At 38.7% G+C, this 16,989-nt stretch overlaps 1 protein-coding gene across 1 annotated transcript in view; it reads left to right on the forward strand.

The window, feature by feature from the left end:
• Positions 1–10,317: 10,317 nt before the first annotated feature.
• LOC106880527 (uncharacterized) overlaps positions 10,318–16,989 on the forward strand; it is a 59,285-nt gene continuing 52,613 nt past the window's right edge. Inside the window, exon 1 of the mRNA XM_089354398.1 lies at positions 10,318–10,621. Coding sequence (XP_089210524.1) covers positions 10,367–10,621 — 255 coding nt within the window. The 5' untranslated portion in view covers positions 10,318–10,366. The remainder of the gene's footprint in view (positions 10,622–16,989) is intronic.

The raw sequence follows: 16,989 nt of genomic DNA on the forward strand, positions 1-16,989 counted from the left end.
TTCTTTATTTTCAAAATTGAGAGGTTTTTGTTTTGCAAACCCTGACAGTGCTGGTGCCACATCAAGAGTACTGGTGATGGTACCACATAAAAAAAGCACTAGGGATGGTACCACATAATAGGTACTCATACTGGTGTCACATTAAAAGCACCCAGTACACTCTGTAAAGTGGTTGGCATTAGGAAGGGCATCCAGTTGTAGAAACTTTGCTAAAACAGACAACAGAGCCTGGAACATATCCCAACCTTACCAGCTCCTGTCAAACCATCCAACCCATGGAAAATGGATGTTAAACAATGACGAATTGAACCAAAAGCAGTGAGTTTCAATAGAAATGTGAGAACTAAAGGGTTAACCCTCTTTCATAGCAACCTGTCTGAGACTGCTCCTAGTTCTATAATATAAATTCTCTGTTTTAAAGTGATCTAAATTAAAAACTTTCATAAAACATTTATGTTTAACCCTTTAGCATTCAGATTACTCTCTTTTCAAATGTAATATTTATTCACATTATTTTGAATTAGTCATCCATTCTTTCATAATTTTGAGATTTCAGCAATGTGACTGCATTTGTTGTTAAATCGAGTATTGTGTCCCACTATGTCTCAAAGTTAGCAGTTCATCAAGCAGAGATCTATAAAATATATGCCAGATTGAAATACGTACCGAGGTCAGTATGATCAATTAAATTTTTGAAAGTAACACCCCATCATGGCGACAGTCGAAAGACTAAACCTAGTAAAATAATGTTTAAAGACTTAATGGCTTCAAATTTAAGGTAATGGATTACTAACCGTAAGATAATGAGTTCAAAACTTCGTATTGAATTCCCACCCTATACGATAACATTATATGTACATCTCAGTCTACTTGACTTCCGACAATTAACAATTGTAATTTGAAGTTGAATGGTTAGCAATATGAAAGATGTCCAGATTTCTTAAAAAATTAGTGTGCAAAATATTCTGGAAAAAAGCATTTTTTTTTTTCACTACAAAAACACACACACACACACACACACACACACAGATGTTTTTGTGGTAACTTGAGCTACTACAAATAGCAGCCAAATCTCTTAAAACACACCCTTTTATAAAAAAAAAAAAAAAAAAGACAGATTTACAGTATTTCAGGAAGAAAAGAGCAAAACTATGCGATGTGTCTGCTTCGTCAGAAGCAACTCTGGGCTAAACAAAACACAGACAAACATACTTCAGGTTAAAAGATTAGGAGTGGCTGTGTGGTAAGTAGCTTGCTTACCAACCACATGGTTCCGGGTTCAGTCCCACTACGTGGTATCTTGGGCAAGTGTCTTCTACTATAGCCTCGGGCCGACCAAAGCCTTGTGAGTGGATTTGGTAGATGGAAACTGAAAGAAGACCGTCGTATATATGTATATATATATATATATATATATATATATATATATGTGTGTGTGTGTGTGTGTCTGTGTCTGTGTTTGTCCCCCTAGCATTGCTTGACAACCGATGCTGGTGTGCTTATGTCCCCGTCACTTAGCGGTTTGGCAAAAGAGACCAGTAGAATAAGTACTAGGCTTACAAAGAATAAGTCCCGGGGTCGATTTGCTCGACTAAAAGGTGGTGCTCCAGCATAGCCACAGTCAAATGACTGAAACAAGTAAAAGAGTAAAAGAGTACTACATACTACTAATAAAGTTGTCGGAATATCTTTGAAGTTTCATTCCCTGATAAAATTCCTTGCATTTTAAGATTGTTCAGGCAGAGTTGCCTCCCTTAACTAATGACCTTAAAATTGTACTTCCTGATATTTTTTTCATACTTTACATTCCGAGTTCAAATCCGACTGACGTTGACTTTGCCTTTTGTCCTTTTGGGGGGTCACGAAATAAGTATGTGTTGAGCACTGTGGCTGATGTAATCAATTAGCCTGCTTCCTAAAAAATTTCAGGTCTTGTGCCTACAACAGAAAGAATTGTTGTTGTTGTTGTTGTTATTATTATTATTATTATTATTATTGGTGAGCTGGCAGAACTGTTATCACGCTGGGCAAAATGCTTAGAGGTATTTCGTCTGTCTTTACGTTCTAAGTTCAAATTCTGCCAAGGTCGACTTTGCTTTTCATCCTTTTGGGGTCAATAAATTAAGTACCAATTGAACTCGGGGGGGGGGGGGGGGTCAATGTAATTGACTTAGCCCCTCCCCCGAAATTTCAGGCCTTGTGCAATTAGTAGAAAGGATTATTATTATTATTGGCAAGCTGGCAGAATCGTTAGCATGCTGGGCAAAATTCTTACCAGTATTTCGTCTGTCTTTACATTCTGAGTTCAAATTCCACCAAGGTTGACTTTGCCTTTCATCCTTTCGGGGTCGATTAAATAAGTACCAGTTGAGCACTGAGGTCAATATAATCGACTTACCCGATTCCCTGAAATTTCACACCTTGTGCCTTGAGTAGAAAGGATTATTATTACTATTATCATTATTATTATTATTATTATCATTATTATTATTATCATCATCATCATCCTCATCGTTCGTTTAACATCCACTTTCAATGCTGGCATGGGTTGGACAATTTGACTGAGGACTTGTGAACCAGATGGCTGCACTAGGCTCCAATCTGATCTGGCAGAGTTTCTATTATTATTATTATTATTATTATTATTATTATTATTATTATTATTATATTTGTTTCAGTCATATTCTTTGTAAGCCTAGTACTTATTCTATCGATCTCTTTTGCTGAACCGCTAGGTTACGGGTACGTAAACACACCAGCATCAGTTGTCTCCAAGTTCAAATTCTGCCGAGGTCGACTTTGCCTTTCATCCTTTCAGGGTCAATAAATTAAGTACCAGTTGCATATTGGGGATCAATCTAATTGACTGGCCTCACTCCCCAAAAATTTTGGGCCTTGCACCAAGAGTAGAAAAAAATATATTAAGCAGCTAGAATGGAGAAAAGTACACACAATAAATGACAAAATCTCCAAGACGAAAACAGAAAGGAAAACAATTCTATGTAGACATGCATCACTGGATAGACACAAATTCAAGCAGATGCCTTGAAGCAAAGCTGAACTCTGTTTAAAGAAGAACATATGGCTTAGCATTAGTTTTCTGAGTCATAACCATAAATTCAGGTCTGTTAAAATTATTTTTCCACTTGGAAACCCAAGCAAAGAAGCATTTTATTATCCTCCCCCCCAATAGATTCCACATTGATACCAATTTATCTGGGACATAGGGCAGAGAGTGATTTGAGTAAAAGTCTCAAACATACCACCAGAACTAGATTTCTGGTGGTTGGGGAAATGTGTGGTTCTAGATGAAACCAGCACTCTTCAAGAAATTAAAAGATTTTGGAAAGAAAATTGGGTTGGAATGAGAGTTGGAGAGCTCAATTCAAGTGAAACCAGAGGCACTTGACAAAATTCCCAACCTAACAGAGATCCTAGGAGGGTAGCAACTGCAGGTGGAAATGGAAGAAAGATGGCCCCAATGCTACAACAGTGGAAACAAACCATCTAAAGGCTTTCTCCAACACCACAACTTCAACAACCACATTGATAATGGCATTATTAGTGATTGCAGCACCTGATACAAGACTAGAAGTAGCAGTTGTAGCAACAACACCAAAAGTGAAAACAAAGGCAGCAGAAAAAAAAAAATACAAAGCTAAAACTTTGCCCACAAGAACCACCACATCATCAACAACATCGGTTACTGAAAGCCCCAAACCACAAAACCTCAAGACATTCTCCTCCCTGCTTGGGATCATTCAGACATCTTGTGTAGCAAAGGAGATGGTGAGGAGCCTAAAACAAAAACACACCATCAAAGACCAAATAAACAAAGACTGGCAGATATGAACGAATGGAGGGATCCTTTGAGCAACAATGCCAGCACCACTCCCCATCACCACCACTATCACAGACCCCTTACCCTTACAAACAACCAAACAACAGGCAGGCTACACACCTCAGTATAAACAAAAAAAGAAAAGATGTTATTAACTACACATTCAGAAAGGCAATAAAGAACTAATGGATCATGTACACTAACATACAAGTATCATTCATGATAACTACATTGCATTAGCTACAAGCATTTCATCACACAAAAATCCTCACAGTATACAGACAACAACGTTAAAAAAATAATTTTAAAAAATACCCAAAAGATGTAGGAAACTTCCAATGGAATATCAATAAAAGATTATACGAAAAATTACAAATGAAAATACCCACAGCCAGCCTGTGTGACGAAATACCTGTCCCTCCACAGAAATAAGAGAAGTGATCATTTCTCATCCACTTCTCTCTCTTGTCAATCATGCTTGTGTCAGACTAGGCAACATAAATGCATGTGGTCAGCTTAGGAGCAGGGTTACCAGTTCAATGATCTTGGATCACTAGATTTAGATGTAGTGGCCATCAACGAGACCAGATTTTTACAAGCTTTCATGCACATTTTCAATGGGTATGAAATTTACTCATCTCCATGTCGACTAGGATTGGAAAGTGTAACTGTTGTTTTGTTCCAGAAGGGTTTCGATCTAATAATACAGACCATCTTCTTGGATCCAGAAGGTAAGTTGGTGGTCCAAGATATGAACAGTAGCAAAGGGTGTGCTTTCAGATTAGTAGCTGTTCATGTTCCAGAAAAGGTGGGAAAGCTAAATTTCTTCAGGTGTCTGGAAGTTTTCCTATGAACGTTCCACTCATTAGTGATAGCAGGCAATTGGAACGCCATCTTAGATGCACGTTTAGGTTGATCGGAGTCAGTTGGTAAGAAAGATGGTATAAAAGTTTTGCAGACCTGCTCAGATGTTTTCAACTACCTGACAGGTATTGACTGGACTTCCCAAATGTGTCAATGTGGACATAGACAAATCGTATTGGAGTATCCAGATCATATCTAGATAGAGTATTCTGTAGACCAGTAGAGGAGGATAGCATAGACTGTCCACATTTTCAAATTGCTGGCTGCACAGACCACAAATTTGTGATCTTCATGGTCAACGTAAATACACTTCCTAGGTTACTGGAAATTGAATGCATCGCTCACAGTGTACCAAACTGCCAGAACATGGGTTAGCGAATTATTTAAGCAGGCATTGAGGGAAATTGTCAACAACAAATTGTGGTTCACCTTTAAAAGGGTGATTAGAGTAGAGTTGGTTAAATTTAGTAAGGTCATAACGATAGAGAAAAATAAAATAGAAGATTTGGAAACTTGGAAGAGTCTAAGGAAGGCAACACAACTGACATGTTCATGGTGAAATTGGTCTGAGACCAATTCATCACATGAAGCATGAAGGCTGCATTGTTAGAGCTTGGGTGTGGGCTCTAAAGCTCATGGGGATGAAATCCATTTGATGGGCCTGAGTGGCAGGGGCACAACATGGAAACAAAGCTACACTTTGGTTTTTGGCAGAGATGGTACGCTTGCATTAAATGAGGATGCAAAGAAAGAGGTCTGGAGATGCCACTACGATAGATTGCTTAACAAAGAGAATGAATGGGAGAAAGAGAGCCTGCCGTATGTCGACCCAATAGAGGGACCAGCTATCCGAGTTGATAGTACCAGGGTAGATAAAGCAATTAAGAGTATGAAGACCGGGAAAGCCCCCGGCCCATCAGGAATCACTGCAGAGATGCTCAAAATATCTGGCAGTGTTGGCTATAGCCTAGTCACCCGTATTACGAACCAGGTGATACACGAAGGAGTCATACCCAATGACTGGTGTAGCAGCATCATAGTCAACTGCTACAAAGGTAAAGGTGATGCTTTAGATACAAATAATTACAGAGGCATCAAGCTGTTAGATCAGGTTATGAAAGTTACAGAGAGGGTCATAGCCCAACTAATTAGGGAGCGAATCAATTTAGATGAGATGCAGTTTGGGTTCGTGCCAGGTAAAAGCACTACTGATGCCTTATTTCTAGTGAGACAGTTGCAGGAGAAATACCTAGCTAAGGATAAACCTCTGTACCTGGCTTTTGTTGACATGGAGAAAGCCTTTGACAGGGTCCCCCGATCCCTTATCTGGTGGTCAATGAGGAAACTTGGGATAGAAGAATGGTTAGTGAGAGCTGTGCGAGCCATGTACAGAGATGCTGCCAGTAAGGTGAGGGTTGGAAATGAGTACAGTAATGAATTCCGGGTAGAGGTAGGGGTCCACCAAGGTTCCGTCCTCAGCCCCCTCTTATTTACCATAGTCCTCCAGGCAATCACAGAGGAGTTCAAGACAGGTTGCCCCTGGGAGCTCCTCTATGCTGATGACCTTGCCCTAATTGCGGAGTCACTATCAGAACTAGAGGAGAAGTTTCAGGTGTGGAAGCAAGGTCTAGAATTGAAGGGCCTTAGAGTCAACCTAGCTAAAACCAAAATCCTAATAAGTAGGAAGGTAGATAAAACACAAACCCCTTCAGGTAGATGGCCCTGCTCAGTATGTAGAAAAGGAGTAGGTAGTAACTCTATAAGATGTACCCGGTGCAAGCTATGGACACATAAGAGGTGCAGCAACATCAAAGGCAGGTTAACTAGCAAGTTAGTTTTTGTTTGTGGCAGATGTTCAGGTGCAATAAAGACTGCAAACAAACAGGAAACAACTTCTATCTCATTCCAGGGTGAAAAACTAGAGGTAGTTGATAGCTTCCGCTATCTGGGCGACCAAGTTAGTAGTGGGGGTGGGTGCGCTGAAAGTGTAGCTGCTAGAATAAGAATAGCCTGGGCAAAGTTTAGAGAGCTCTTACCCCTGCTGGCGACAAAGGGACTCTCACTCAGAGTAAAAGGCAGACTGTATGACGCATGCGTACGAACAACCATGCTACATGGCAGTGAAACATGGGCTGTAACTGCTGAGGACATACGTAAGCTCGCAAGGAATGAAGCCAGTATGCTCCGTTGGATGTGTAATGTCAATGTGAATACCCGTCAGAGTGTAAGTATCTTGAGAGAAAAGCTGAACATTAGAAGCATCAGTTGTGGCGTGCAAGAGAGACGATTGCGCTGCTATGGACATGTGGTGAGAATGGAGGAGGATAGCTGCGTGAAAAAGTGCCACACCCTAACAGTTGAGGGAACCCGTGGAAGAGGTAGGCCCAGGAAGACCTGGGTTGAGGTGGTGAGGCAAGATCTTCGTACATTGGGCCTCACCGAGGCGATGACTACTGACCGAGACCTTTGGAAATGTGCTGTGCGTCAGAAGACCCGGCAAGCCAAGTAAGATCGTTGCCAGTGCCCCTGGACTGGTTCTTGTGCGGGTGGCACATGAGATGCACCATTTTGAGCGTGGCCGTTGCCAGTACCGCCTGACTGGCTCCTGTAGGATTTTCGAGCGAGATCGTTGCCAGTGCCCCTGGACTGGCTTGTGCGGGTGGCACATAAAAGACACCATTTCGAGCGTGGCCGTTTTCGTGCGGGTGACACGTAAAAGCACCCACTACACTCTCTGAGTGGTTGGCGTTAGGAAGGGCATCCAGCTGTAGAAACTCTGCCAAATCAGACTGGAGCCTGGTGTTGCCATCCGGTTTCACCAGTCCTCAGTCAAATCGTCCAACCCATGCTAGCATGGAAAGCGGACGTTAAACGATGATGATGAATCAGCGCATGTTTCTTGATTTCACTCAACTGTTCAAGATCATGGATGGTTTGATTGGTGCTGCACAAACATACACTATCCCAAGCATATCTAGCCATGACAACCTCCAGTTCATGTGATACATCATAAAGAGTGTGGATAAGGAACTTGGCATAGGGCCCTGATCAATTTAGATCACTCAAAAGATCTCAATTAAAAGTGATGTTTTCTAGGGAAAACCCTGGGTGTCGACGACAATTAACTGGTTGGTTTGTTCCAGAGGACTTTCAGGTCGAGCCTATGGATAATTTCCAGGAATCTCTTGCCTGGCTGTGCTAAAGAGAACCTGTCTGTTTGAGATGAACTCTACAGGCAGGGAAATGCAGTCTGCTGTGCCTGCCTTAGATGCATGCAGAGTGATGAAACTGTACTTCATGTACTTATCCAGTGCTCAAGCATTAGACTTTTGGGTTTATGTTGAACACCTAATGTTGCTTGTTGGATGGATCTAGCTATCAGCTGAGTCCATTGTGAAGATCATCCCATTGCTTTTCTTTGGCTGGGAAGGACAGGTAGTATTTATCTATTTTAGCAAAAGAGATTACGTGGCAGACCAGATTGAAATGATTGAGAGAAGACACCTTCTGTGGCCAAACTCTCATCAACTTTTTCAAGTTTCACTTGAAAAGGAAAATGAAGGTGGAGAGGGTGTTGAAAGGTGGGGGAGGATGACAAGGAAGGTGAAAGTGAATGAGTCTGCTCTGAGCAGTAGCCTGTAGATTGAGAGAAGCGGGTGAAAAGAAGGCACTTCCTCAAGTGGTCAGGACGACTGAGATTTTGTGGCGTTTCCATGAGAAACCGTTGGGAAGTCTCTCCCTTTGGCGAATTTTTTCTTGTTTCAATATTTCTTTTGTTGTTATTTTTACTGCTGACATGCCTTCATGTTACCCTGCATCATATCACATCATACTGCATTTGCATCGCCCTCTATCTCAACCTGTTTATAATAAAGCTTAGTGGTAAATGAAGAAATTATTATAGTTTTTATCGACCCCGAAAGGATGAAAGGCAGAGTAGACCTCGGCGGTATTTGAACTCAGAACATAGCGGCAGACGAAATACCGCTAAGCATTTTGCCCGGCCAGCTAACGATTCTGCCAGCTTGCTGCCTTTTTAATAATAATAACAATGATGATGCTGTTGTTGTTATCATCATCGTCATCGTCGTCATCACCGCCCCAAAAATTGCTGTCCTTGTGGCAAAATTTGAAACTATTATTATTATTATTGAGAGAGCAGTGCATGCTATCAAAGTAACACTGAGGTCAAATATACAGAGCCCAATATACCCATCATGACTACCCGTCTGATAAGGGTACACCAGGCACATGCATCACAACCATATGTGCGCAACATGGTGATCTCATATCAAGATAAAAAGCGCATGACCTTGCAGGTGGGGCCCAGTTAGAATTTTCTTCAGGTTGAGTAGCCCATCCCGCTCAAAAGGTTTGTTTAAGGATGTTGAGCAAAACACCCGTTTCTAAAGGTGAATTATTCAAACCCCAAAGAATTCCTCTCAACACATGGCTATGATGCTCCCCCACTACTTCTGCTCATGATCAGAGATGCACATATCGTCAGCCACTAAGGGACATGCTCAACTGGTTATGGTCAAACAACTGACAAGCAAATCTGTGATATTAAGCAGAATATTTGCTGTAGCCCATTTTAACACTTGATAACACTTCCAATCAATTAAGATCAGAAGCCATGAGAGTCACTGCCTGGTACTGCATCAGGGCAATCATCATCATCATCATCATCATCATCATCATTATTATCATTATCATTATTATTATTATTATTATTATTATTAAGGCGGCGAGACGGTGGAATCCTTGACACGCCAGACAAGATGCTTAGCGGTATTTCGTACGTCTTTACGTTCTGAGTTCAAAATCCCTCTGAAGTTGACTCTGACTTTCATCCATTTGGGGAACTCAAGTGAAATAACTTTTTTTTAAGTCCGTAACTTCATCTTAGTCACTAAGTTTTTTAAGATAATAATTACGTATATAACATGTATGTATATGATGCATATATTATTCAAAACCACGTTAAATATAAAATAACTAACACTGAAAAAAAAACAACAAAAGCTAACAAACTTAATTCAGTTCCTGCTCAAAAATACAAGTAGGAAACACTACCCAAAACTGGCGACATGACCACCACCGCTAAAAATAGTAGGAAAGGCACACAGGTTAATGAAATCTTATATATACGATGACAGAGAGATTGGATATTTACGGCTTCAACGCCTTACATCATTAGCCTGTTTGATCAAGCTTTGCCTTGGGCTAAACAAACTCAACGACAGTTAACTTCATATGATGCTAAATTCCCTCAATGTTACTTGCACTTTCAACCCACTTCATCTTCTTTACTCCCACTCTGGCTTCACACCCTTCCCTTCCTCTCTTATTCTCTCCTACCCCTTCCGTTTTCTCCTTCTCTCTCTCTCTTCATTTCTTTCATTCTCTATTCTTCTTTTACATTTTTTCTCTCTTCCTGGTCTGTTTCTCCCTCTCTCTCTCTCTCTCTTTCTTTCTCCTTTCTCTCGCCTCCTCTCTGTCTCTCCGCATTAACATCATCTCTCTCTCTCCTCCCCTATTTACCATTGATATCTCACTAGTTATCCCCCTTGTGTTAATTCTCTCCAGTTGAGAGAACAGAAGCTCAATTTACTTTTAACTTGTCGCCTTAAACCAGACTGGATTTTTTTTTTCGTTGAAATGGAGACATTGCTCATTTGGGGAATATTTGGCTTACTGTTGGGGATTCTACTTTCTATTTTCGCTCTCTTGGTCTACTCGGGTCTCTTCTATAATATCCAGATTACCACAGGGAGACCTCCTATCGGCGAAATTGTTGTTGCGTACAAATTCGCTCGTGGGCCCTACAAAGACGCGGGCCATTTATTCTGCGAAGTGGTACGACTGGCACCTTATAAGAAAACCATTGGCATTTACTATGACGATCCTAAACAAGTAAATAACCATTCTATTTATTCTTCTATTTCATAACGGCACGTTTGGTGCCATTGTTGGTGTTGTTGTTGCTACTGCTGATAAATGACCTTTTCTTATAGCAACCCTACAGTTTGAATTAAAAATAAAAAGCAATTATATCGTTATTGTGTGCGTGTGTATATATATATATATATATATATATATATATATATATATATATATATATATGTGTGTATGTATGTATGTGTGCACATATACGCACAGAAGTTCTTGGTTAACAAGCAGAGTACTTCAATACATAATATTGTGAATTATATTTGTACAATCCAGGCGATACATTCCCGCATTACTCTGAGTTTCTCCTCCTCGCTCGATGCTGTCTTTCAGACAAAAAGTGGGATTCGTTAAAATTACTAACTCCCATATATATATATAGAGAGAGAGAGAGGGGGGGGGTTAATCTATATAAGTGGGCCCTTCCTATTGATTTTGTTTCCTCATAACTTAGAAAAATGAATATTTTAAAATTAAATTCTCTACAAGTACTTTTCTCTAGGTATGGTATACACATATATATATATGTGTGCGTGTGCGCACGCATATATATATATATATATATATATATATATATATATATATATTATACATACATACAGTCTTCACTATTATACTTCGTTATATCATTATAAATCGAAGAGGCTATTGTTTACAAAGAAGGGGTTTCCCTTTTTGCGATATCTGCCTCCCTTCTTATTCCTGCTGTCTTTATTTCGTAACCTGAATCGTTCCCCCACATCCTCTCACCCCCTCCCTCCCTCTATCTATCGTTAATTCTATTCAAATTGTGAAATAATCTTGTTGAATGTATTTTTAGCATCGCACTTGCTGTCAACCAAGAAGTCGGCTGTCAGTTGTACACTTTTGTGAAAACAAAATAGCTTAATTGTCTTAATCGATTTCAAGAGAAAATTCCCATACTGTCTGTCCTATTTTCACTCTGTCTCCCAAATGAAGCCTGTTATATACATCCGTACATGTATATACAGTGTGCGCGCATACATTCATCCTTACATGTATAGTGTGTGTGTATAGATATACATACATTCGAAAACTGTTGTATATTTGCCCACAACCTCTAGCTGAAACCGATAATAGAATTATATATATATATATATATATATATATATATATATATAAAAGGTTTAGATTTAGATTCAAACTTGAATATGGTACTTATGTTTAGGCACCAGAATATAGTATGGTATTACACAAAAACCATTCCAAAATGGTTTATATATATATATATATATATATATATATATATATATTCACGCACTTATATAGAGAACATATACATATTATCTATACGCGCGTGTGTGTGTGTAGTTGAAGGAAAACACGCATACATATACACACACATAACGAAAAATGAAAACGAAGCCTCTGTTTGTTATGAATATTGGTGTATGTAATGCTTATTATATATTTTGGATCATTGAATCGCTTGTATCAATTCTTTCTTATAAATGGGTCCAATGCTCTACAACAACAACAACAACAATAATTGTTATCGTCTTCATTTACTGACGTTGTCAATATCCTTGACATTCGTATAATTGGCTGGAAGCACAATAAAATATAACATTAGACATAACAGTGATAGGGGTGTGACGTATACACAAACAAGCATATTAATATTAAACATACACACACACACACACACACACACACATATGTGTGTGTGTGTGTATATATATATATATATATTCACGTACATATGTTATGTGGATAGGTGGGTCTGTGCGTGTTTCTATAAGAGCTGTTTCTTTGGAATTGTTCAGTTTAGTATTAATGAAAGACCATCCTTAAAATATATTTCAGAATTAAAAATTAAAAACCCTAGTTATCAATACCTTAACACACTTAAATCCACATTTTATATATATATATATATATATATTTTTTCTTTTTTAATTAATAATTTGAGACGAACCGTATATATCGAAGTCTCTATCAGATTACTGTTTCTTTTGTACAAGAAAGAAAGAGAGAGATAATGAAACAGAATTAATGTGTGTGTGTGTGTAAGTTGCAATAGGAACGGCTGTTGTTCTTAGAGAATGAAATGTCTAACCCAGTTCGGAAAAATGTATTGTTGAAATTCTGCAAATCTTCCCTTTGATTGCTTGTTCCTTTTCAATGCGAAACCTCATCTCTTTTACTGCATGCAAGTTCTTTGATCAACTGTGTGTGTATGTGTATGTATGTCATAAATTATTACAATTGCTGTTTCTGTGTGAAGATCGTTATTTTATTGATGTGATGACTGGTTTTCATAATCTAAGTTGTTTAACCACTCATTTATTCACTATATATATATATATATATATATATATATATATATATTTATACACACGCACACATATTTTATTAATTACTTGTTAGTTCGGAGAAGAGGTACGGACAGTTGCATCCGTTGCATTAAAAAAATTCTCTTAGATTACACACACACACACACACACACACACACACACACACACATCCTGTACCCGTAATCCTACTTGGACAAAATGTTTTATTATGATTATGGATTAAATGTTTATTCACTCTTAGGCTTATCTTTGAGTTATTTATTTTAAGTACCCCCACAGAGGTTCTTTGAACTTGTTCCCGGAACACACACACTCGTATGCACACACACACACACACACACACACAAGTGCAGTGAACTTTGAATGTTTATAGCTATTTTATAGGTTATAGATTATTGGATTGGGAGTTAAGACATGAACGAGGTGGGCGTTTCGTAAGGATGCATTTGGTGGAGGGGGTAGGGCTTGGGCGATATGTTTATGACAAGGTTAGTCCTTTGGTAGTGTGGGGGTTCCAAGAAGAAATTGGATTTTGCGTAATGCCATTAGGTTCAAAAGAGCAAAGGGTATTATTACTGTAGTAGTAAACAAAACCAGAGAGGTCACAGTTCGATTGCGAAGGGGCTGTTGTAGATTGTCTATAAAACAGACAATTTACAACAGATTTTTTTGGCTTCCACCATACAGTTTGGTATATTCTAGACGAACCTCAAAGACTCTTCGTCTCATATTTAAGTATTGGTAGATAGATGGAGTTGTGTATGTACGTTTGTATGTGAACATGTATGTGTGTGTCTATAATAGTTGTTTTGTGATATACATGAGAGAAAAGATGTGTGACTGCATTCATTCGTATGTCTATAGACACTTGTATGTGTATAGACAGAGACTTGGCTGGGTGGTTAAGAAGCTCATTTTGCAACGGTGTGGTTTCAGGTTCAGTCCCACTGCGCAATATTTTGGGCATTTTACTGCAGCCCCTGACTAACCAATGTCTCGTGAATGAATTTGGTTGAAGGAAACTGTGTGGAAACCCGTCGAATACATACGTGTGTTGATTTTTGTCTACCCCCACCACTTGACAAATGATGTTGGTTTGTTTATGTTCCTGTAACTTAGCGGTTCGACGAAAAGAGACTGGCAGAATAAGTACCAAGTTTTAAAAATAAGTCCCGAGATCGATCTGTTCATCTAAACCCTTCAAGGTGGTGCCCCAGCATGGCCACATTCGAACAACTAAAGCAAGTAAATGATAAAGATCCACACACACATACATTTGTTATTGAAAATTTGTTTTTACTCATTTAATACACATATTGAATAACAGTAACTATGAGGTAAACGTATTGAACTGAGAAAAGCCTATTGTATGTGGGTGTGTATGTATGTGTGTCTTTCCTTCTTCCCTGAGCGCCTGATAATACATTGCTTGTACCACGTCCTCGGGTTATTGTTTTTTTCTTGTCTATTCTTCTTTGTTTGGATTCACTATATATATATATATATATATGTGCTGGCGTGGCTGTGTGGTAAGAAGTTTGCTTCTCAAGCACATAGTCTAGGTTCAGTTCCACTGCATGGCACTTTGGGCAAGTGCCTTCTACTATAGCCTCAGGTCAACCAAAGCCTTGTGAGTGGATTTGGTAGATGGAAATTTAAAGAAGCTTGTGACGTGTGTGTGTTTATGTTTGTCCCCGACTACTGCTTGATAACTAGTGTCTGTTTTTTTACATCCCTTGAACTTGGCAGTTCAGCAAAAGTGACTGATAGAATAAGTATCAGGTTTTTAAAAAAAAAAGTTCTGGGGTCGATTTGTTCGACTAAAAATTCTTCAAAGCCATGCCCCAGCATACCCACAGTCTAATGACAAGCAAGTAATGTATAAAAGATATATATATATATATATATATATATATATATATATATATATATACTGAGGGTGATAAATTGAATATTAATTTCAATTTAAGACCAGTAGTCTAGCATATAAAAAAACCTGATAATTCAGAAAAATTGTATTACATGCATATAAGAAGGGATGACCATGAGGTGGACATCCAATATGCTGGTGGACATCCAATAGGTCATCAACGACGCAACCACAAAGAAAAATATATATATATAGAGAGAGAGAGAGGGAATGAGAATGGTAGTTATAGAGGCTCACATACAGTACTTCAAGTTTGTGTGAACAATTCTAGGTCACTGCACTTCAAATCTTGCAACAGCTGAAGAAATGCTGTGGTCATCTTAATGTTGATGCAGAAACTCAAAGTCCTTTATGTAAGTCTCTATAATTGTATCATTCAATGAATATAGTTCTCTATTTCCTAATATTGAAGTCTACCTTTTTTGTCTATCTATATATGTATGTATGTGTGTGTGTTTGTTTCTTTGTCTTGACATCACATGGTGTTTGTAAATGTCTCCATCATACAGGCAGTATTCATTCATCTCCAATATTCTGTGAAGTCATGTTTGACCATGGGGAAGTATTACCTTGCTTGGAAACAGGTAAGGGTTGGTGACTGGAAGAGCATCTGGTTACAAAAAATCTGCCTCAGTAAACTCAGTTCAACCCATGGTTGCACAGAAAGTGGACATTAAAACAATGATAATGATGATACATCATCTGTTTTCTATGCTGGCACGGATGGACAATTTGACAGGAACTGGTATGGCTGGAGAGCTGCAACAGGTTCCAGCTGTCTGTTTTGGTATGGGTTCTATAGCTGGATGCCCTTCCTAATGCCAACCATTTTACAGAGTGTATTGGGTGCTATATATCTGGCACTAGGACCGGTGCTGGTTCATGTGGTGCCAGCACTGGTGCTTTATGATATTAACAGGATCAGTTTGCCAAGCAGACACAAACACCATCCTTTCTCTTTATGATTTATCTGTTAGTGTATTAAAATATTTAGTCTTGGAACAGAATGATAAAACAATGGCTTTCAAAGAGCCTGAACAAACACAAACAGGTGAGAGAACTGTTGTTCACCTTGAATACCTGGCCATTGATATAAATAGAATAATAAAACCAATGTATGACTGTTAAGATAGAACAACTCAAAGGAATGTGTTTGTATTTGCTCGGCTGATATTCCATTCCAGTTGATGTACAACATGCTAAAACGTTTGCAAAAGCAAAGAATAATGAAGTGGCAAAGCCCTGCTACAAGGAATTTTACCGATGTTTGTGGCCTAGTTTACCCAAAAATATCAAGACACGTCTGGATTTATTGAGAAGTTACAAATAATAGAAGCAGGCAGTAAATAGCAAATTTAAAGCCTGTTTATCATTAGTCTGTGTTGTGGAAAGTAGATTTTTCTTCAAATATGGCATCTGGGACATCTCTGCCATGTAAATTATCCAAAAACATTTAACTAGAGAATTAATATTTGGAATTTTGGACTTCTCTCTTGAACTCAACTTTTAATGCACTAAATTTTTTTTCTTGAACATTTGGGGGTGCATCTAATATCCCTTTGTGTCTTTTAGACCATCAAATACTGTAATATTGGTTCTACCAATCCTGGGATTTATATCTTGCTATCAGTCAAACCATCCAACCCATGCCAGCATGGAAAGCGGACGTTAAACGACAACGATGATGATGATGAATAGGAGTAAGTGGAAAGAAAATGGAGATGGTGGAGATGAGATGCCAGAGTGAAATTTCAAGGTACAAAATGGGGAACAAAAAAAAGGATATAGACTGCAGGTTGGGAGAGGGGGGAGGGTAATTCCATAAGTGTGTGAGAGGAGAGTGTTAAAGATGGGTGTAGAGGTAGGGTAGAGGGTTAAAGATGGGCATAGAGGTCCTAGATATATCTCTGAAAATAAGTAGGATGGTCAGAGCTGGAATATCTTTTGCTCATGAGCCTAATTAACCCTTTCATTACTGTATTTCTGTTGAGATGCTCTGTGTTTCTTTCAATTAATTTTAAATATAGCAAAGAATTTAGTAAAATAAGTTATCATTCAGCTAGTGTTAGGGACATAAATTGTGA

The sequence above is a fragment of the Octopus bimaculoides genome, chromosome 6 (assembly GCF_046866305.1).
Source record: "Octopus bimaculoides isolate indiv1 chromosome 6, ASM4686630v1, whole genome shotgun sequence".
Lineage (NCBI taxonomy): Eukaryota > Metazoa > Mollusca > Cephalopoda > Octopoda > Octopodidae > Octopus > Octopus bimaculoides.